General features: G+C 40.4%; 1 protein-coding gene across 3 annotated transcripts in view; it reads right to left on the bottom strand.

Moving 5' to 3' along the window:
* Positions 1–21,307, bottom strand: part of LOC139754677 (EEF1A lysine methyltransferase 1) — a 51,488-nt gene extending 30,181 nt beyond the window's left edge. Inside the window, exons 1-2 of one of the 3 annotated variants that reach the window (XM_071672224.1) lie at positions 21,077–21,307; positions 7,906–8,086 (exon numbers count right to left, since the gene is read on the bottom strand). In XM_071672224.1, coding sequence (XP_071528325.1) covers positions 7,906–8,058 — 153 coding nt within the window. In that variant the 5' untranslated portion in view covers positions 8,059–8,086; positions 21,077–21,307. Of the gene's footprint in view, positions 1–7,905; positions 8,090–16,841; positions 16,853–20,861; positions 20,977–21,076 lie in introns of those variants that run through there. The other 2 variants (XM_071672226.1, XM_071672227.1) reach the window with 2 other exon arrangements.
* Positions 21,308–21,615: the final 308 nt, after the last annotated feature.

The raw sequence follows: 21,615 nt of genomic DNA, 5'->3' as shown, positions 1-21,615 counted from the left end.
TGATAACAGATTATCCTCCTCATGTAATGCAGGATTATCTTTTGCCAGGTCCTATAAATCTAGGTAAAGCTGTTTAATTTTCTTCATTGAAAACACATGAGAAGGTGCTGTTATTGGCATAGCTGGGGGATGACTGACTGTGGAGAGAAATCCTTGTCTGCTGCCTCTGAGGCTTGACAGGCAACTTTGAAATAGAGGTGTAAAATTTGATATGTAAATATGTCTAGAAGAGTTGCCTGGCTTTTGTAAATATACATGTTTAAGAGTTTAGGGGTTAAGAAAGTAAAAAAGAAGCAGTAGGGTCCTCTGTAGTTGCAAATAGTCTTCCTGTGTATATCTATGTAAATCTTTGATGACCATTCCCTTTGCCATCTCTCTCTAGGGGTTAACCACAACAAAAGTCTCAGTAACTGGTGAACTTGAGGGTTGCAAATTAAGAAATTGCTTTCTCCTTAACAAGGGACAAAGTCATCCAGTGAGAGGGAAAACAAGACTGTAGCTAAACAGAGGGAAAACTGTCAAACATACTATAAAAACAAGGTAGTGAACACCACATAGACTGTATTCAACAAATCCAGGATAAAAGTCTTAGCAGAGCTCCACTGCCCCTAGTGACTAATGTGATCCTTGATAGGTTTCTCATTTAAGAAGCAGAGACCCACCTTATAACTTCATGGGAAAAAGCATTTAAGAAGGATGGGATTTCAGGTTGAGTTGTTTGATATGTATGGCCATGTTTCTTGCCATCATAGGGAGTTTACAGGTATGAGAGATAAAATAATCTCCAGAAAAGTGAAATTTAGCATTCAAGTAGACTTTGAAGGTGTATACTGAATGGGGACATGAAAATATTTGGGTTTGGGTGGATACTTATCCAAGCATATCTTAATGAAACTGAGCATGTTTTTGTAACAAAATGTGGCATGAATCTCACTATTGGGATGAACTCTATCTAAATCTCTCTGACGGTGTCCTAATGCAATTGTTAATAGGCTTAATTGCAATGACAACATATAAGATATTGTTCTAGTTACAAATGAGTATCTTGTCTATAATGTGGCTGGAGAAAAGTTCTGTGATCACTTACAATTGACTTCTAAGTGACTTCCAATACTGCTTGTAATGCTGATCACCATGACAGTTGTGAAAAAATATCAGAATATGGACTGGAAAGGATTCAGTAAGGTACTCAAAGTAATAAAAGGAAATTTGTGCCAATGTGTAGCAGATATTAATTATCCATGGTGGAACAGCAAAATAAAAAACTTCCTGCTTTTCTATGAAAACAGCACACAAGAAGGTTAAAATATTAGTAACCAAAATTATTAAGTTATGTAAATTTGTGTCAAAAAAATATGATATAATTAATTGATTGCACTATCCAAAAACCTCATCTGTGGAGCTCCTGCAACTCTTAGGCTGCATTCCAATCAGGAGTAAGGATTGTGATGTTCCTAAATGAGACTGTACTCATATGTCAAAGCAAACATCACTATAAAGCATATATTACTGAAAAAAGCAAAAGAAACACAAGGGAATTTCATAATTATGACAAGTAAAATGGTCATAATTGCACTCACTCATATAATTCATTAATGACAGACATAGGTGACTTGGTTTGGAACAATGAAATTGTGGTAAAGATGAGCAATTTTTTTGATATGTAAGAATACGGAACAGCAGGTGTGCAAGTATTGTTCCTTGTGGGACTGAGCTGTTTACTGTAGAGGCACTAGAAATGGCCTGGTTTACAACTATGTGCTGTGCTCTGTTAGTTAAAAAAGTTGTATATCCATCTCCCAAAGTTTCCAGTTCCATCTTGTGCATTTTATTTGCTGACACCATGACCATATATGTCAAATGCTTTTGCATAGCCAGTACTCATCACATCAACATTTTGGTTGTCCTGCAGAGTCTCCACAATTCTTGGATATTGGTCAAGCAGCTAAAAGAAACAAGATCCTTCTGCCCTAAGACCATGTTGTCCTGGGTTATGTATATATTCATATCCATACTTTCAGTCTCTTTGCACCCTAGGACTCTCTCAAAGATTCTACTAATGTGCATTGTCATTGCTATCCATCAATTTATCTGGGACTGCTTGGCTTCCACTTTAAGGAGTGGGGCTATAAGAGTCTGATTCAAAGTCTTGGGAATGATGCTAAACCTAAGTTTTTCTATGGAGGATTTTTAGTACTCATGTAGGAGGTGATTTGCATTTCTTTATGAAGACCGAGTTAAAGGAATCCAGTTCTGGGACAGTGTATAGGCATGCTCTCAATGGCTTTCTCAAAATCCTGAGGTGAGTTGGTGATATCTGCCTTGGAACATAAGAGGATTACTGTTTAGGAAGAAGTTTTTTGGGTCATTTTTCTTCTTTTTTTTTTCAGGTCTGCATTTTATTTTTGCCACCTGCTTGCCCTGCTCATTCTACCTTAGATCTCTTAAGCTTTCTCCTCGCTGGTGCGTGTCTGTTGTATCATTGGAATACCAAACTGGTCATGTCTCTAACATGCTCCACTTGGTTTTGATACTCAGAAGGATTGCCCAGTCTGCAGCTGATACCTCGTTGATCACATCATCCAATTTTATCTACTCACTATTAAAAATAAAACTACTGAATACACCTCTAGGGTTCCCCAAGTTTTGCCCATGCAGTTTATCATCCCATCTTGTTTTTCCTTTAATTACGTCGTGATCAGAATACAGTACAAGGTGTTTGATATGGTGGTGTCACATATTAGGTCCACATTATTTGTAAAGATTTAGTTCCGTGTTATTTTACTCTGGTTGGTTTTGTTATTATTCTGACCGAGGGCAAACTTGTCACAGAGTCTGTATAACTCTTTTGCATGTGTTCATCCAGTGTGTGTAGTTTTAGCTACAGTGTTGTTTCCTACCTGCTTCTCTTTCATGTGTGGTAAATTAAAGTTCTCTGTAATGAATATTTTTGGGACTGGGTTTCCAAGGAGATCAAGACATGATTCTGTGTTTCTTTTTTATGTAACTTCTTATGGTTTTGCATCTGTTGGTATTTATTTTAATGCAATGACCAGGTTTTGGTTTTTGAACTTGACAACATGTGCTTCTTTTATTACATCATTTGAGGGATTCAGGAGCTCAGTTGTTTGAGAGTATCTATTTTAGACTGTTCAACTCCTCCACATGATCTTCTGGTTCTGTCACATATAGGATCCAGATCTCACTAGTCATAAGTTCTTTAGTCTATGTTTCAGTAAAGGCCACAAATACCACCTTTGACTTTTTAAACAAGTCTCTTATGAAGGGGATTTTATTTGTTCTGTGGGGTTTGAATCCCTGTATATTGGCATATGTAAAGGATGTTAAATGACTTGTTTCTACGTTGTTTTAGGGGTTTAAGATACTCTGCTCTGTTGCGTTCAGATTTTTTATCACTGTGTAGGTGGACACCAGTTTCATTTCTTCCTGTAGCAGTTCTCACCTGTTTCTGTTTGGCCCTGTGTCTGAATCTCAAAAAGGATTCTTATTTTATTGGCACAAGGGATATGTCTTATTGTCATTGTCCCTTGTGTGTGGTGGCCCTCTCAGTACGCTAGACTACCCATAAAACCACACCCAGAGGACCTTGATGATGCCATTTAAACTGATTTTTCATTAATGAGAGAAAAGAACTGATTATTGAAAATACAGAAAAATAATAGAAATACTGTATTTATAAACAACACAGGAAACTTATTTATTGCTTTACATGATATTGGTCACAAGCTCCTTGATACATGTATTATATGCATCCCAAAAAAGTGTTACTCTCAGTGAAACTAAATGAAGCCAAATTTACTTTAGACTAACAATAATGTTATACATAACATTTCATAGGAATATTTCTGGACATATTTTCTCACGTATGTTGTTTTGTGTGTTGCTTTAATGTACTGAAGATTATCAACATAATTAGATTGATTCAAATTCATCAGTAGGACTTCATGTACTATAATATCACACATATACCCAGTTTTATATAAAAACTCAAAGGGTGGAGGAGAGCGCGGAAGGACTGCTGCACCATTGTTGTTTATTTATGGTAAACCTGGATGCATGAACAGATGGTGAACACTATGTGAATGCCACAACACTTGCACTCAAAGGTAGTTTGAAAAGTTGACTTTTTAATGCATGTTTACGGGGAAGTACCTGTTCTATTAATCTCATAATTTTATAACAAACAGAAAAGCGTGCAGTGTACATTGGTATTAGTAAAATATAGTATTGCATAATGTTATGAATCTTCCCATGTATCTATATCTCTAATGCCTGTTCCCTCCTGGAAATCCCTCAAATGGGTGGCCAAGGCAATAGATTCCCCCTAATTAATGAGCTCCAATGCTGTTGTCTTATCCATAGTGCCTTACCCTTAATAAGCCACTGGGAGAGGCCAACTCTAGTGCAGTGTTTGCAGGGGCTCCTTCCTAATATTCCTTCTGACTACTCCTACCTAATGTTTGTACCTACTATTTCTACCCAACTCTCCCACCTGATATTCTTACCTTCTACTTCAACATAATGTTTCCCCCTTATGCTCTTGCCTAAGTGTTCCTATTTACTACTGTCTATTGCTCGTACCTACCATTTTGCCAAAGAGAAAGGCTAGCTCAGAGTGCTCACAGGAAATTCTAGAGTTATAAAGAATGAGCTGTGTGAGTTGACTGTTGTCAAGTATTTTGTGCTACCAGGAAAGATTGTTTGTGGACAGAATGCCAGCAGTCCACATGTGAGTGAGGCAGAAAGAAGAGACAGCTACATGGTTTAGAGGAGTGCAACTTAACCACTGAAGTCCTGGCTTACTATGCAGCTATCACTTACCCTACTGAAAAATCTTGTGAGATGGCAGTATGATAATTTACAAGAGAAATCTGGCAATGATGTGCTTGAGGTGTTTTGAATATGAATCAAAAAGTGTCTGCTTTTTTTTTTTGTGTGTGTGTGTACAGGGAGGGAGTTTTTAAGTTATTCATATATAAATGATTTACTTGGTATGCATCTGTTGGTGAGCAAATGGACTGAGGGAAAAATATAGAGTACAACCTAACTGGTATTGTATTAAAACAAGTCTGGAGGGAGAAGTAAAGAACATCATCCTTTTGCTATCCTGTCAAAGGTTTCATAGGCAGTATTAAAATGATAATCATAAATTTCATGAGTCAAGTGAAATTTAGCATCCTCTTTACAGATATAATTATTTTATTATACATGATCGCTGCTTCCTGCGTTAGCGAGGTAACACCAGGAAACAGATGAAGAATAGCCCATCCATTCACATAACTATGCATGGATGCTCATACATGCACATAAACATACATATACATGTGTATATATACATATACACAGATATATATACATATGTGGACTCATAGGAATATCTTGATCACATGCAAAATTGTGATCCTTTCCAATATATATACACATTCATACTTGCTTGCCTTCTTCCATTCCTGGCACCACCCCACCCCACAGAGAACAGCACCACTGCCCCCTGCTTCAGCAAGGTAGTGCCAGGAAAACAGACAAAAAAGGCCACATTTGTTCACACTCACCGAATGTTTGTACCGAAACCACAGCTCCCTATCCATATCCAGACCCCACAGACCTTTCCATGGTTTTCCCCAGATGTTTCACATGCCTTGGGTCCGTCCATTCATAGCACATCGCCCCTCGTATACCATATCGTTCCAATTTGCTCTATTCCTTGCTCCCCTCTCACCCTCTTGTATGTTCAGCCCCTGGTCGCTCAAAATCTTTTTCACTCCATCCTTCTACCTCCAATTTGGTCTCCCACTTCTTGTTCCCTCCACCTCTGACATATATATATCCTCTTTGTCAATCTTTCCTCACTCATTCTCTTCATATGCCCTATCCATTTCAACACACTGGTGTCTCTTCTGCTCTCTCAACTACACTCTTTTTATTTCCACATATCTCTCTTACCCTTTCATTACTTTCTTGATCAAACCACCTCACACCACATACTGTCCATAAACATTTCATTTCCAGCACAGCCATCCTCCTCCATACAACCCTATCCATTGTCCATGCCTCGCAACCATATAATATTTGCATAACTACTATTCCTTCAAACATATCCATTTTTGCTCTTCAAGATAACGTTTTCTCTTTCCACACAATCTTCACTGGTCCCAGAACCTTCACCCCCTCCCCCACCCATGATTTTCACTTTCATGGTTCCATTCACTGGTAAGACCACTCCCAGATATCTAAAACACTTCACTTCCTCCAGTTTTTCTCCATTCAAACTCATATCCCAACTAACTTGTCCCTCAATCCACACAACACTTTTCCAAACTCAGTCACCAACTTCTGCAGTTTCTTGCTCAAATCAGCCACCACTGCTGTATCATCGGTGAACAACAACTGACTCACTTCTCAGGCCCTCTCATCCCCTGCAGACTGAATGCTTACCCCACTTTCCACTTACCCCACTCTTGCATTTACCTCCCTAACAACCCCATCCATAAACAAATTTAACAATCATGGGGACTTTACACACCACTGCTACAGACTAACCTTCACTGGGAATTAATCACTCTCCTCTCTTTCTACTCATGCACATGCATTACATACTTGATAAAAGCCTCTCTGCTTCTAGCAGTGTACCTCCCTCACCATATACTCTTGTAAGCTTCCACAAAGCATCTCTATCACCCCTATCATATGCCTTCTCCAGGTCCATTAATGCCACATATGAATCCATCTGTTTTTCTAAGTATTTCGCAAACATTCTTCGAAGCAAACACCTGATCCACACATCTTCTACCACTTCTGAAACCACACTGCTCCTCCTCAATCTCATGCTCTGTACATGCCTTCATCCTTCCAGTCAGTACCCTCCCATACAATTTTCCAGGAATACTCAATAAACTTATGCCTTTGTAATCTGAGCACTTGCCTTTATCCCCTTTGCCTATACATGCCCTTACACTATACATGCATTCAGCCAGTCCCCAGGCACTTCATTATGGTCTGTACATAGAGTGAATATCCTTACCAACCATTCAACAACACAGTCACCCCCTTTCTTAATAAATTGAACTGCAGTACCATCCAAACCTTGCCAGATTTCATCTTCCACAAGGCTTTCATCATCTCTTCTTTCTTCACCAAGGAATTATCTTTGAAAGTATCTATAAAGAAAAGAGAGAGAAATAAAATATGTAGGTTCAACTGTAATGATTAAGAAAGTACTGCAGCAGACCAACTCATGAAATGGGCAAACTTGTTCATCGGTAAACTCTGCTTCTTCACCAGCTGACAACAAAGAGAGGCAGACTTTGGCAGGTATCAACACAGTGGAAGGAAAGGCAGTGTAATATGACTGGTGGAAATGTAAGAGTAACAGTTTCGCTGATGATTATATTGTAGTAAAGTATGGTTTAAGAGTACAACATTTCATGGAGATGTCCAGGACTATTTACAGATTTTTTTGTGTGTAAAGTGACTGGCATTACTGACATATGTTCTTCTAACTCATGGAATAACTTAGACAACTGAGGCAGAGATTTACATGATAAGAAAGTACATGAAGCATCAGATTAATGTAGGGGAATGGAAAGTTAATGATGGCATCAGAAAATACCCTGCAATGATCCAGTGATTCTTAACTGCTATAAACTGCTCAAGAGAGAGAGAGTTGAGAAATTTGAAAATAATTCCCTCAGCCTAATATGTAGTCAAAATAAACTTTTATAACTAGGATTTGCTGATAACTATCTTGAACATTTGTCCATATTTGAGATCATGTTCGTATGATAATACCAGTAAAAGAAGACTGAATGATAATAATAGTAAATGTAAAAGTGACAATGCCATCATTTTTCATGTTGATGTAGAAAATTGTCATAATAGTCTTACCCAGTTTTCCTCAAAATTGTTAGGAATGTTGCCCTCTTCAATTTCCTTCATTTTTTGCTCTCTTTCTTCTTGCTCCTGATAAAATTCCATCAATGCACTCATTGTCTCTGCTGACAGGTGCAATGTTTCATCATCGCTTTCATTAGCATTCATCTTCAAAAATTATATTCTTATATGAAATCTGCAATGGAAAAATAGATCTTGTAAATGCAAAATTACATATCCAATAATTATGTAGGATTTATGGATCTGGAGAAGGCATATGATAGAGTTGATAGAGATGCTCTGTGGAAGGTATTAAGAATATATGGTGTGGGAGGCAAGTTGTTAGAAGCAGTGAAAAGTTTTTATCAAGGATGTAAGGCATGTGTACGTGTAGGAAGAGAGGAAAGTGATTGGTTCTCAGTGAATGTAGGTTTGCGGCAGGGGTGTGTGATGTCTCCATGGTTGTTTAATTTGTTTATGGATGGGGTTGTTAGGGAGGTGAATGCAAGAGTTTTGGAAAGAGGGGCAAGTATGAAGTCTGTTGGGGATGAGAGCTTGGGAAGTGAGTCAGTTGTTGTTCGCTGATGATACAGCACTGGTGGCTGATTCATGTGAGAAACTGCAGAAGCTGGTGACTGAGTTTGGTAAAGTGTGTGAAAGAAGAAAGTTAAGAGTACATGTGAATAAGAGCAAGGTTATTAGGTACAGTAGGGTTGAGGGTCAAGTCAATTGGGAGGTGAGTTTGAATGGAGAAAAACTGGAGGAAGTGAAGTGTTTTAGATATCTGGGAGTGGATCTGTCAGCGGATGGAACCATGGAAGTGGAAGTGGATCATAGGGTGGGGGAGGGGGCGAAAATCCTGGGAGCCTTGAAGAATGTGTGGAAGTCGAGAACATTATCTCGGAAAGCAAAAATGGGTATGTTTGAAGGAATAGTGGTTCCAACAATGTTGTATGGTTGCGAGGCGTGGGCTATGGATAGAGTTGTGCGCAGGAGGATGGATGTGCTGGAAATGAGATGTTTGAGGACAATGTGTGGTGTGAGGTGGTTTGATCGAGTAAGTAACGTAAGGGTAAGAGAGATGTGTGGAAATAAAAAGAGCGTGGTTGAGAGAGCAGAAGAGGGTGTTTTGAAATGGTTTGGGCACATGGAGAGAATGAGTGAGGAAAGATTGACCAAGAGGATATATGTGTCGGAGGTGGAGGGAACGAGGAGAAGAGAGAGACCAAATTGGAGGTGGAAAGATGGAGTGAAAATGATTTTGTGTGATCGGGGCCTGAACATGCAGGAGGGTGAAAGGAGGGCAAGGAATAGAGTGAATTGGAGCGATGTGGTATACTGGGGTTGACGTGCTGTCAGTGGATTGAATCAAGGCATGTGAAGCGTCTGGGGTAAACCATGGAAAGCTGTGTAGGTATGTATATTTGCGTGTGTGGACGTATGTATATACATGTGTATGGGGGTGGGTTGGGCCATATCTTTCGTCTGTTTCCTTGCGCTACCTCGCAAACGCGGGAGACAGCGACAAAGCAAAAAAAAAAAAAAAAAAAAAAAAATTCTTTAAAAGGATACATAGTTCTACATCTCAACATAAATTCTTTTTCTTTCACAAGAATTTGATATTGAGTGAAACAGATTTGCATATTCTTGCCAGGGTTTAATCCTGGAGAGAGAAATTGGCTTAAAAAAAAGCCAACATAGCAGTGTATCCTCTCAGGTCTGCTTGATAAAAGGGTACCAAGAGTAGGTGTTACCAGATGACTCCACCTGCCTGTGGTTGTTACACCATGATTAAAAATTCAGCTTAGCCAAAGCTGTATCATTATCTGTTGACAAAATGGAGAACAGTAATTAGACTGTAAAGAACTCATTTCAAAGCAGTCCACCATTTTCCTGCAACTGAAAGTAATGTTGTCTTGGAGCTGTAATAGCTTTTGGAAAATGGGTCTGTAAGTAAAATAATCAGGGCCTTTTTATGAATGGAGTCCCTGGGGATAGGGGAGAAAGAATATTTCCCATGCATTCCCCTCATGTTGTAGAAGGCGAATAAAGGGGGTGGGAGAAGGGGGCTGGAATCCCCCCATCCTAGTATTTGAATTTCTAAAAAGGAAAACAGGAGTCTAGCGGGGAGTGTTCATCCTCCTCTGAATGTGTGTGGATGTAACCAAGATGAGAAGAAAGGAGAGATAGGTAGTATGTTCGAGGAAAGAAACCTAGATGTTCTGGCTGTGAGTGAAACAAAGCTCAAGGGTAAAGGGAAAGAATGATTTGGGAGAGTCTTCGAAGTAAAGTCAGGAGTTGGTGAGAGGACAAGAGCTAAGGAAGGAGTAGCAATACTCCTGAATCAGGGGTAGTGGGAGTATGTGATAGAGTGTAAGAAAGTAAATGCTGTATTGATGTGGGTAAAACTGAAAGTGGATGGAGAGAGATGGGTGATTATTGGTACCTATGCAAACGGCCATGAGAAGAAAGATCATGAGAGGCAAGTGTTTTGGGAGCAGATGAATGAGTGTATTAGCAACTTTGATGCACAAAACCAGGTTATAGTGACGGGTGATTTAAATGCAAAGGTGAGTAATGTGGCAGTTAAGGGTATAATTGGTGTACAAGGGGTGATCAGTGTTGTGAACAGAAATGGTGAAGAGCTTATGGATTTGTGTGCTGAAAAAAAGACTGGTGATTGGGAATATCTGGTTTAAAAAGAGAATATACATATGTGAGTAGGAGAAATGGTCAGAGGGCATTAATGGGCTGTGTTAATTGTTAAGCATGTAAAAGAGAGATTTTTGGATGTTAATGTGCTGAGAGGGGCCATTGGAGGGATGTCTGATCAATATGTTTTGGAGGCAAAGGAGAAGATTTGTAGAGGCTTTCAGAAAAGAAGAGAGAAAGTTGGGGAGAAGAGAGTGGTGAGAGTAAGTGAGCTTGGAAAGAAGACTTGTGTGAAGAAGTATCAAGAGATTGAGTGTAGAGTGGCAAAAGGTGAGAGCAAATGACGTGAGGGGAGTGGGTGAGGAATGGGATGTATTTCGGGAAGCAGTGATGGCTTCCACAAAAGATGCATGTTGTGTGAGAAAGGTGGGAGGTGGGCAGATGAGAAAGGGTAATGAGTGGTGGGATGAAGAAGTAAGATTGTTCGTGAAAGAGAAAAAAAGAGGCATTTGGATGATATTTGCAGGGAAGTATTACAAATGGCTGGGAGCATTTGGACGATATTTGCAGGGAAGTAGTGCAAATGACTGGGAGATGTATAAAAGAAAGTGGCAAGAGGTCAAGAGAAAGGTGCAAAAGTTGAAGAGGGCAAATGAGAGTTGGGGTGAAAGAGTATCATTAAATTTTAGGGAGAATCTAAAGATGTTTTGGAAGGAGATAAATAACATGCGTAAAAAGAGAGAACAAATGGGAACATTGGTGAAGGGAACAAGTGAGGAAGTGAAAACAGATAGTGATGGGTGAGTATTTTGAAGGTTTGTTGAATGTGTTTGATGATAGAGTGGCAGATATATGGTGTTTTGGTCAGGATGGTGTATGAAATGAGGGTCAGGGAGAATGATTTGGTGAAGAGAGAAGAGGTAGTGAAAGCTTTGTGGAAGATGGAATCTGGCAAGGCAGCATGTTTGGATGGTATTGCAGTGGAATTTATTCAAAAAGGGGGTGACTGTGTTGTTGATTGGTTGGTAAGGATATTTGATGTATGTATGGACCATGGTGAAGTGCCTGATGATTGGTAGGATGCATGTATAGTTCCAGTGCACAAAAGCAAAGGGGATAAAGGTGAGTGTTCAAACTGCAGAGGCAAAGGGGATAAAGGTGAATGTTCAAACTAACGAGGCATAAGTTTGTTGAGTATTCTTGGAAAATTGTATGGAAGGGAACTGATTGAGAGGGTGAAGGCATGTACAGAGCATCAGATAGGGGATGAACAGTGTGGTTTCAGAAGTGGTAGAAGATGTGCGGATCAGGTGTTTGCTTTGAAGGATGTGTGTGAGAAATACTTAGAGACACAGATGGATTTGTATGTGTCATTTATAGATCTGGAGAAGGCATATTTCAGGGGGGACAGAGATGCTCTGTGAAAGGTCTTAAAGAGTATACGGTGTGGGAGGTAAGCTGCTAGAAGCAGTGAGAAGGTTTTATCAAGGGTGCAAGGCATGTGTCCGAGTAAGAAGAGAGGAGAGTGATTGGTTCCCAATGACAGTTGGTCTGTGGCAGGGGTGTGTAATGTCCCCATGACTGTTTAATTTGTTTATGGATGGGGTGGTTAGGGAGGTAAATGCAAGTTTTGGAGAGAGGGGTGAGTATTCACTCTGTTGGGGATGAGAGGGCTAGGGAAGTGAGTCGATTGTTGTTCATCAGTGATACAGCATTGTTGGCTGATTTGAATGAGAAACTGCAGAAGTTGGTGAATGAGAGACAAGTTAGTTGGAATGTGAGTTTGAATGGAGAAAAATTGGAGGAAGTGAAGTGTTTTAGATATCTTGGAATGGGCATAGCAGCGAATGGAACCATGGAAGTGGAAGTGAGTCATAGGGTGGGTAAGGGGGCATATGCGAGCGATGAAGAATGTGTGGAAAGAGGACGTTATCTTGTAGAACAAAAAATGGGTATGTTTGAAGGAATAGTAGTTCTAACAATATTATATGCTTGTGAGGCATGGACTGTAGATAGGGTGGTATGGAGGAGGGTGGATGTGTTCGAAATGAAATGTTTGAGGACAGTATGTGGTGTGATGTGGTTTGATAGAGCAAGTAATGAAAGGGTACGAGAAATGTGTGGTAATAAAATGTGTTGTTGAGGGATCAGAAAAGGGTGTGTTGAAATGGTTTGTACATACAGAGAGAATGAATGAGGAAAGGTTGACAAAGAGGGAACAAGGATAAATGGGAGACCAAATTGGAAGCGGAGGGATGGAGTGAAAAAAGATTTTGAGCAACTGGGGCCTAAACATACAGGAGGGTGAGAGGCGTGCAAGGAAGAGTGAATTGGAATGATGTGATATACTGGGGTCGACGTGCTGTCAATGGACAGAACCAGGGCATATGAAATGTCTTGGGTAAATTATGGAAAGGTCTGTGGGGCCTGGATATGAATAGGGAGTTTTGGTTTTGATGCATTACCCTTGACAGCTTGAGAATGAGTGTGAACGAAAATGGCCTTTTTTGCCTGTTTTCCTGACACTATCTCGCTCATACAGGGATTGGCAACGCTGTTTCCTGTGGGGTGGGGTGATGCTGGGAATTAATGAAGGCAAGTGAGTATGAATATGTACATGTGTATATACGTATATGGCTGTGTATGTATATATGTATATATTGATTCATGTGAGAAACTGCAGAAGCTGGTGACTGAGTTTGGAAAAGTGTGTGGAAGAAGAAAGTTAAGAGTAAATGTGAATAAGAGCAAGGTTATTAGGTACAGTAGGGTTGAGGGTCAAGTCAATTGGGAGGTGAGTTTGAATGGAGAAAAACTGGAGGAAGTGAAGTGTTTCAGATATCTGGGAGTGGATCTGGCAGCAGATGGAACCATGGAAGCGGAAGTGGATCATAGGGTGGGGGAGGGGGCGAAAATCCTGGGGGCCTTGAAGAATGTGTGGAAGTCGAGAACATTATCTCGGAAAGCAAAAATGGGTATGTTTGAAGGAATAGTGGTTCCAACAATGTTGCATGGTTGCGAGGCGTGGGCTATGGATAGAGTTGTGCGCAGGAGGATGGATGTGCTGGAAATGAGATGTTTGAGGACAATGTGTGGTGTGAGGTGGTTTGATCGAGTAAGTAACGTAAGGGTAAGAGAGATGTGTGGAAATAAAAAGAGCGTGGTTGAGAGAGCAGAAGAGGGTGTTTTGAAATGGTTTGGGCACATGGAGAGAATGAGTGAGGAAAGATTGACCAAGAGGATATATGTGTTGGAGGTGGAGGGAACGAGGAGAAGAGGGAGACCAAATTGGAGGTGGAAAGATGGAGTGAAAAAGATTTTGTGTGATCGGGGCCTGAACATGCAGGAGGGTGAAAGGAGGGCAAGGAATAGAGTGAATTGGAGCGATGTGGTATACCGGGGTTGACGTGCTGTCAGTGGATTGAAGCAGGGCATGTGAAGCGTCTGGGGTAAACCATGGAAAGCTGTGTAGGTATGTATATTTGCGTGTGTGGACGTATGTATATACATGTGTATGGGGGGGGGGGTTGGGCCATTTCTTTCGTCTGTTTTCTTGCGCTACCTCGCAAACGCGGGAGACAGCGACAAAGTATAATAAATAAAAATAAATAATTGATATGTATATGTACATGTATGGGTGTGTATGTATATATGTGTGTATATGAGTGGATGGGTCTTTCTTCCTTTGTTTCCTGGTGCTACCTCACCGATGCGGGAAATGGCGATCAAGTATAATAATATAAAATATACATTTACACTTTCTAAAAGGGGAAAAAGGAGGAGTCATGCGGGGAGTGCTCATCCTCCTCGAAGGCTCAGATTGAGGTGTCTTAATGTAAGTGGATGTAACCAAGATGAGAAAAAAGGAGAGATAGGTAGTATGTTTGTGGAAAGGAACCTGGATGTTTTGGCTCTGAGTGAAACGAAGCTAAAGGGGAAGAGTGGTTTGGGAATGTCTTGGGAGTAAAGTCAGGGGTTAGTGAGAGGGCAAGAGCAAGGGAAGGAGTAGCACTACTCCTAAAACAGGAGTGGTGGGAGTATGTGATAGAGTGTAAGAAAGTAAACTCTAAATTGATATGGGTAAAATTGAAAGCTGATGTAGAGAGATGGGTGATTATTGGTGCATATGCACCTGGGCATGAAAAGAAAGACCATGAGAGGCAAGTGTTTTGGGAGCAGCTGAATGAGTGTGTTAGTAGTTTTGATGCACGAGACCGGGTTATAGTGATGGGTGATTTGAATGCAAAGGTGAGTAATGTGGCAGTTCAGGGAATAATTGGTATACGTGGGGTGTTCAGTGTTGTAAATGGAAATGGTGAAGAGCTTGTAGATTTATGTGCTGAAAAAAGGACTGGTGATTGGGAATGCCTGGTTTAAAAAGAGAGATATACAAAAGTATACGTATGTAAGTAGGAGAGATGGCCAGAGAGCATTATTGGATTACGTGTTAATTGATAGGCACGCGAAAGAGAGACTTTTGGATGTTAATGTGCTGAGAGGTGCAACTGGAGGGATGTCTGATCATTATCTTGTGGAGGCGAAGGTGAAGATTTGTAGAGGTTTTCAGAAAAGAAGAGAGAATGTCGGGGTGAAGAGAGTGGTGAGAGTAAGTGAGCTTGGGAAGGGGACTTGTGTGAGGAAGTACCAGAAGAGACTGAATACAGAATGGAAAAAGGTGAGAACAAAGGAGGTAAGGGGAGTGGGGGAGGAATGGGATGTATTTAGGGAAGCAGTGATGGCTTGCGCAAAAGATGCTTGTGGCATGAGAAGCCTGGGAGGTGGGCAGATTAGAAAGGGTAGTGAGTGTTGGGATGAAGAAGTAAGATTATTAGTGAAAAAGAAGAGAGAGGCATTTGGACGATTTTTGCAGGGAAATAATGCAAATGAGTGGGAGATGTATAAAAGAAAGAGGCAGGAAGTCAAGAGAAAGGTGCAAGAGGTGAAAAAGCAGGCAAATGAGAGTTGGGGTGAGAGAGTATCATTAAATTTTAGGGAGAATAAAAAGATGTTTTGGAAGGAGATAAATAAAGTGCGTAAGACAAGGGAACAAATGGGAACTTCAGTGAAGGGGGCTAATGGGGAGGTGATAACAAGTAGTGGTAATGTGAAGAGATGGAGTGAGTATTTTGAAGGTTTGTTGAATGTGTCTGAAGGTAGAGTGGCAGATAGGGTGTTTTGGTCGAGGTGCTGTGCAAAGTGAAAGGGTTGGGGAAAATGATTTGGTAAACAGAGAAGAGGTGGTAAAAGCTTTGCAGAAGATGAAAGCCGGCAAGGCAGCGGGTTTGGATGGAATTGCAGTGGAATTTATGAAAAAAAGGGGGTGACTATTGTTGACTGGTTGGTAAGGTATATATAATGTATGTATGATTCATGGTGAGGTGCCTGAGGATTGGCGGAATGCTTGCATAGTGCCATTGTACAGAGGCAAAGGGGATAAAAGTGAGTGCTCAAATTACAGAGGTATAAGTTTGTTGAGTATTCCTGGGAAATTATATGGGAGGGTATTGATTGAGAGGGTGAAGGCATGTACAGAGCATCAGATTGGGGAAGAGCAGTGTGGTTTCAGAAGTGGTAGAGGATGTGTGGATCAGGTGTTTGCTTTGAAGAATATACGTGAGAAATACTTAGAAAAGCAAATGGATTTGTATGTAGCATTTATGGATCTGGAGAAAGCATATGATAGAGTTGATAGAGATGCTCTGTGGAAGGTATTAAGAATATATGGTGTGGGAGGCAAGTTGTTAGAAGCAGTGAAAAGTTTTTATCGAGGATGTAAGGCATGTGTACGTGTAGGAAGAGAGGAAAGTGATTGGTTCTCAGTGAATGTAGGTTTGCGGTAGGGGTGTGTGATGTCTCCATGGTTGTTTAATTTGTTTATGGATGGTGTTGTTAGTGAGATGAATGCAAGAGTTTTGGAAAAAGGGGCAAGTATGCCATCTGTTGTGGATGGGAGAGCTTGGGAAGTGAGTCAGTCGTTGTTCGCTGATGATATAGCGCTGGTGGCTGACTCGTGTGAGAAACTGCAGAAGCTGGTGACTGAGTTTGGTAAAGTGTGTGAAAGAAGAAAGCTGAGAGTAAATTTGAATAAGAGCAAGGTTATTAGGTACAGTAAGGTTGAGGGACAATTCAATTGGGAGGAAAGTTTAAATGGAGAAGAACTGGAGGAAGTGAAGTGTTTTAGATATCTGTGAGTGGATTTGGCATCGGATGGAACCATGGAAGCAGAAGTGAATCATAGGGTGGGGGAGGGGGCGAAAGTTCTGGGAGCGTTGAAGAACGTGTGGAAGTCGAGAACATTATTTCGGAAAGCAAAAATGGGTATGTTTAAAGGAATAGTGGTTCCGACAATGTTATATGGTTGCGTGGCATGGGCTATGGATAGAGTTGTGCGGAGGAGGGTGGATGTGCTGGAAATGTGATGTTTGAGGACAATATGTGGTGTGAGGTGGTTTGATCGAGTAAGTAACGTAAGGGTAAGAGAGATGTGTGGAAATAAAAAGAGCGTGGTTGAGAGAGCAGAAGAGGGTGTTTTGAAATGGTTTGGTCACATGGAGAGAATGAGTGAGGAAAGATTGACCAAGAGGATATATGTGTCGGAGGTGGAGGGAACGAGGAGAAGAGGGAGACCAAATTGGAGGTGGAAAGATGGAGTGAAAAAGATTTTGTGTGATCGGGGCCTGAACATGCAGGAGGGTGAAAGGAGGGCAAAGAATAGAGTGAATTGGAGCGATGTGGTATACCGGGGTTGACGTGCTGTCAGTGGATTGAATCAAGGCATGTGTATGGGGGTGGGTTGGGCCATTTCTTTCGTCTGTTTCCTTGCGCTACCTCGCAAACGTGGGAGACAGCGACAAAGCAAAAAAAAATGGACATGTATGTATATACGTGTGTATGTGGGTGGGTTGGGCCATTCTTTCATCTGTTTCCTTGCACTACCTCGCTAATACAGAAGACCAACGGGAAAATAAATAGATAAATGAATAAAATAACATTGTTCTTAGATAAAATTTATCAGGACTTGCCAGTTTATTTATTTTCATTTTATTGCTGATATTATGTTTTTAGTTTTACGTCAGTCTGTTAAGGAAAGTTCTCTTTTGTATGAAACTGGATTGAGGACATAAGATGTGTCTTTGATCCTTATTACAGAATCAAAAAAGTCATTGAACATATTTGCCATGGCTTCATTACCTTGAACCAAGTCACAGTTTTCTGTAATAATAGACCAATTGATTGGGCAATGACTATTTGCTTTCAACTTAACTGTAAAACTCCATAGGATTTTTGTTGCCATTTTCAGCAATGTATGCTTAACAGTGGTTTACTTTGTTTCATAACTCTTACTTTACACAAATTTGCATCCATGGGTATGGAGAGTGGAAGGAAAGAAACAAGTGCAGGGACTTACAGCAAGAACGGAGGGAGGTACAAAGGGTGATAATGAGGCTGAAGATAGGAAAGGCACCTTTTTTGGATAGGATTATGGCTGAAATGTTGAAGTTTGGAGGAGAAAGTGTGATAGAGTGGATGTAATTGATATGTCATTTTGCATGGAAGCAGAAGGTTGTGGCCAAGAACTGAGTGAAAACTTTTATTGTTCCTTTACTCAAAGGAAAAGGTTCTAAGAATGTATGTAGCAAATATAATTGTTAATTATAACAGGAAAAGTGTATGCAAAAGTGTATACATGAGTGTTAATTGATAGAGTGATGGAAATTATTTAATGTGTGGATCAGATTTTTGCAGAGAATAACTGAGGGAAAGTATCTAACAAAAGGTAAGAAGCTGTATGCAGCTTCTATGGATCTAGAGAAAGTGTGCAACATAGTTGAGTGGAATGCTTTATGGGATGTGTTAAGGATATATGGGGTAGATGGAGAGTTGAGCAAAAGTTTCAGTATATATATATTATTTATTTATTTTGCTTTGTCGCTGTCTCCCGTGTTTGCGAGGTAGCGCAAGGAAACAGACGAAAAAAATGGCACAACCCACCCCCATACACAATGTACACACACACACATGCCCACACACGCAAATATACATACCTATACATCTCAATGTACACATATATATACACACACAGACACATACATATATACCCATGCACACAATTCACACTTCCTGCTCCTATTCATTCCCATCGCCACCTCGCCACACATGGAATACCATCCCCCTCCCCCCTCATGTGTGCAAGGTAGCACTAGGAAAAGACAACAAAGGCCCCATTCGTTCACACTCAGTCTCCAGCTGTCACGCAATAATGCCCGAAACCACAGCTCCCTTTCCACATCCAGGCCCCACACAACTTTCCATGGTTTACCCCAGACGTTTCACATGCCCTGATTCAATCCACTGACAGCACGTCAACCCCGGTATACCACATCGATCCAATTCACTCTATTTCCTGCCCGCCTTTCACCCTCCTGCATGTTCAGGCCCCGATCACTCAGAATCTTTTTCACTCCATCTTTCCACCTCCAATTTGGTCTCCCACTTCTCCTCGTTCCCTCCACCTCCGACACATATATCCTCTTGGTCAATCTTTCCTCACTCATTCTCTCCATGTGCCCAAACCATTTCAAAACACCCTCTTCTGCTCTCTCAACCACGCTCTTTTTATTTCCACACATCTCTCTTACCCTTACATTACTTACTCGATCAAACCACCTCACACCACACAATGTCCTCAAACATCTCATTTCCAGCACATCCACCCTCCTGCGCACAACTCTATCCATAGCCCACACCTCGCAACCATACAACATTGTTGGAACCACTATTCCTTCAAACATAGCCATTTTTGCTTTCCGAGATAATGTTCTCGACTTCCACACATTCTTCAAGGCTCCCAGGATTTTCGCCCCCTCCCCCACCCTATGATTCACTTCCGCTTCCATGGTTCCATCCGCTGCCAGATCCACTCCCAGATATCTAAAACTCTTTACTTCCTCCATATATGTGGGTGTGAGGTAGGCTGTTTGATGTCATTGTGGCTTTTTAATGTATACATGGATGGACTGATAAATGGGATGAAACAAAATTAGGGAAGAGATGGAGTGTGTTGGTGAGGTATGATGGTTAGTCACAAGCTTATTTGCAGATGATACTATGTTGTTAGCTGAGAGTGACAAGAAGTTGTAGAAGAATGTGTGTGTGTGTGTGTGTGTGTGTGTAAGCAAAGGCAATTGAAGGCAAATGTAAATAAAAATAAAGGAATGGTGTTTGAAAGGAAACAAGAATGAAAGTATTGATTCTGCTAAGGTCTATGGAGTGAGAGAGGAAAGTGTACTTAACTGTATTACAGATATGGGGGGAAAATACTGGAAGAGTTGATAGAATTTAAGTATATAGGAGCTTTCTTATGTAAGTTTGGTGGTATGGATTGGGAGATAAGGAGAGAGCAGTACAGGGTAGAAGAATCATTGGTTTCCTTAATAGAACAATGAAGGGCAGAGGTATAAGTATAGAGGTGAAGAAAGGATTAAGGTACAACATATTTCTTCCATCTCGTATATGTGTGCAGATATGCAGTCAAAAATGGACATGAATGTACCACAGAAGTCAAGAATCCAGGCTGTAGATATGATCTGTTTGAGAGAAGCATTTGGTATGACTAGATGGCATGAAGAAAGGATTGAGGGGTGTATGACGGATTTGGTATAGTAGGGATATGCCAAGGGAATGAATTGTGGAGTGGTAGAATGGGTGAAATAGTGATACTTTGAGGTGGTTTGGACATGTGGAAGGATGCAAAATGGAGGTTTACAGTAAGTGTGTATGACAGTATGATTAGAGGATTTAGTGTGAGAGAAAGACCACCTGTGACATGGGGAAATATTGTGGAAGAGTGATGAAGAAAAATGGTGGAAGAATGCATGGAAAAGTATATGAGGGAGGCATGTATGGACAGGAATAAGTGGAGACTTGCCATAGCCAACCCCTTGATGGGAGTTCAGGAGGAAACGGGCATCAGATATATACATAGGTAAAACTAAAATACCCTTTATATGATAAGACTGAATCGACTCAAATTAACCACATTGTAGGAGAGGAGAAAGAGGGAACAGTAGAAATTTGCAAAATTATGGAAGGCATCTATTGCTCAAAGTTCTTTCATGAGAATAGCAACAACTTAAAAGGTAATGACCACAAGCTTCCTTATAGAAACAAAGTACTAAAAACATCAGGTGTGGGCCTCAGGAAATCGTTAAACTTGACCACAGTAAAAATGTGGGCTCCTAGAATAGACTGCCAACTGAAATGATCAACTCTACCTCTTAAAACCTAGTTATGATTACTATGATGAACTGAGTACTCACAGATAGTAGAATTATTTTTAATATGCGAAAAGTTTTAGGGATGAGCATAAAAAGCACTAATAGATGCATAAAGTCTCCTTTATTTATACTGGTAAGTGTGCCATCTTCATATGATAACGATAATTGAGCTTTACATTCTCTTTAATTAAAAAAAAGCTAAGTATGCTTATTCTCTTCAATTAAAAAAAGCTATCTAAGCATGTTTATTCTCTTACCTGTTTCGGAAAGCGGTATAGAAACCCAACTACAGTTGTAATTTGTAAATCGAACTATCTGTCAGTGTGCACACTTTTTGATATTTTTTTTCTTTTGTAGGTAAGTTAAGGTCATTTGAATGTTTAAACTGTCATAATTCCACACTTTGAAGGAGAATTACAGAATAAGCAAATTAGTAGCGCATAGTAATATTAGTAAGCACGTATCCCTGGCTGGGTCAGGCTTCCAGCGATTGTCATTTGTTTTGTTTCAAATGTATACAAACATGGCGTCCACGTCGCTGTCCCTCAGTGTGAGTTATTTACAATTGTTATAACACCGTATGGAAATACATTTTAAAGGTAGTACATTAATAAGAGTGACATGTAGAAAGATACAGTCACATGTTATTAGTATGCGGTTGTGTCGATGTGTTAATATTTGGGGTCAGTCTGTAGGTAGGTATGATGAAATTTCGTAGTTAATTTATTCGGTGATTATCTCGGCATTGGTTATTTTGCCGACTAATTGATGCATGTGTGCTACACTTATGTTGTCA

This window comes from Panulirus ornatus, chromosome 17 (genome assembly GCF_036320965.1).
Source record: "Panulirus ornatus isolate Po-2019 chromosome 17, ASM3632096v1, whole genome shotgun sequence".
NCBI lineage: Eukaryota > Metazoa > Arthropoda > Malacostraca > Decapoda > Palinuridae > Panulirus > Panulirus ornatus.
This window is presented reverse-complemented; position numbering and strand designations above follow the sequence as displayed.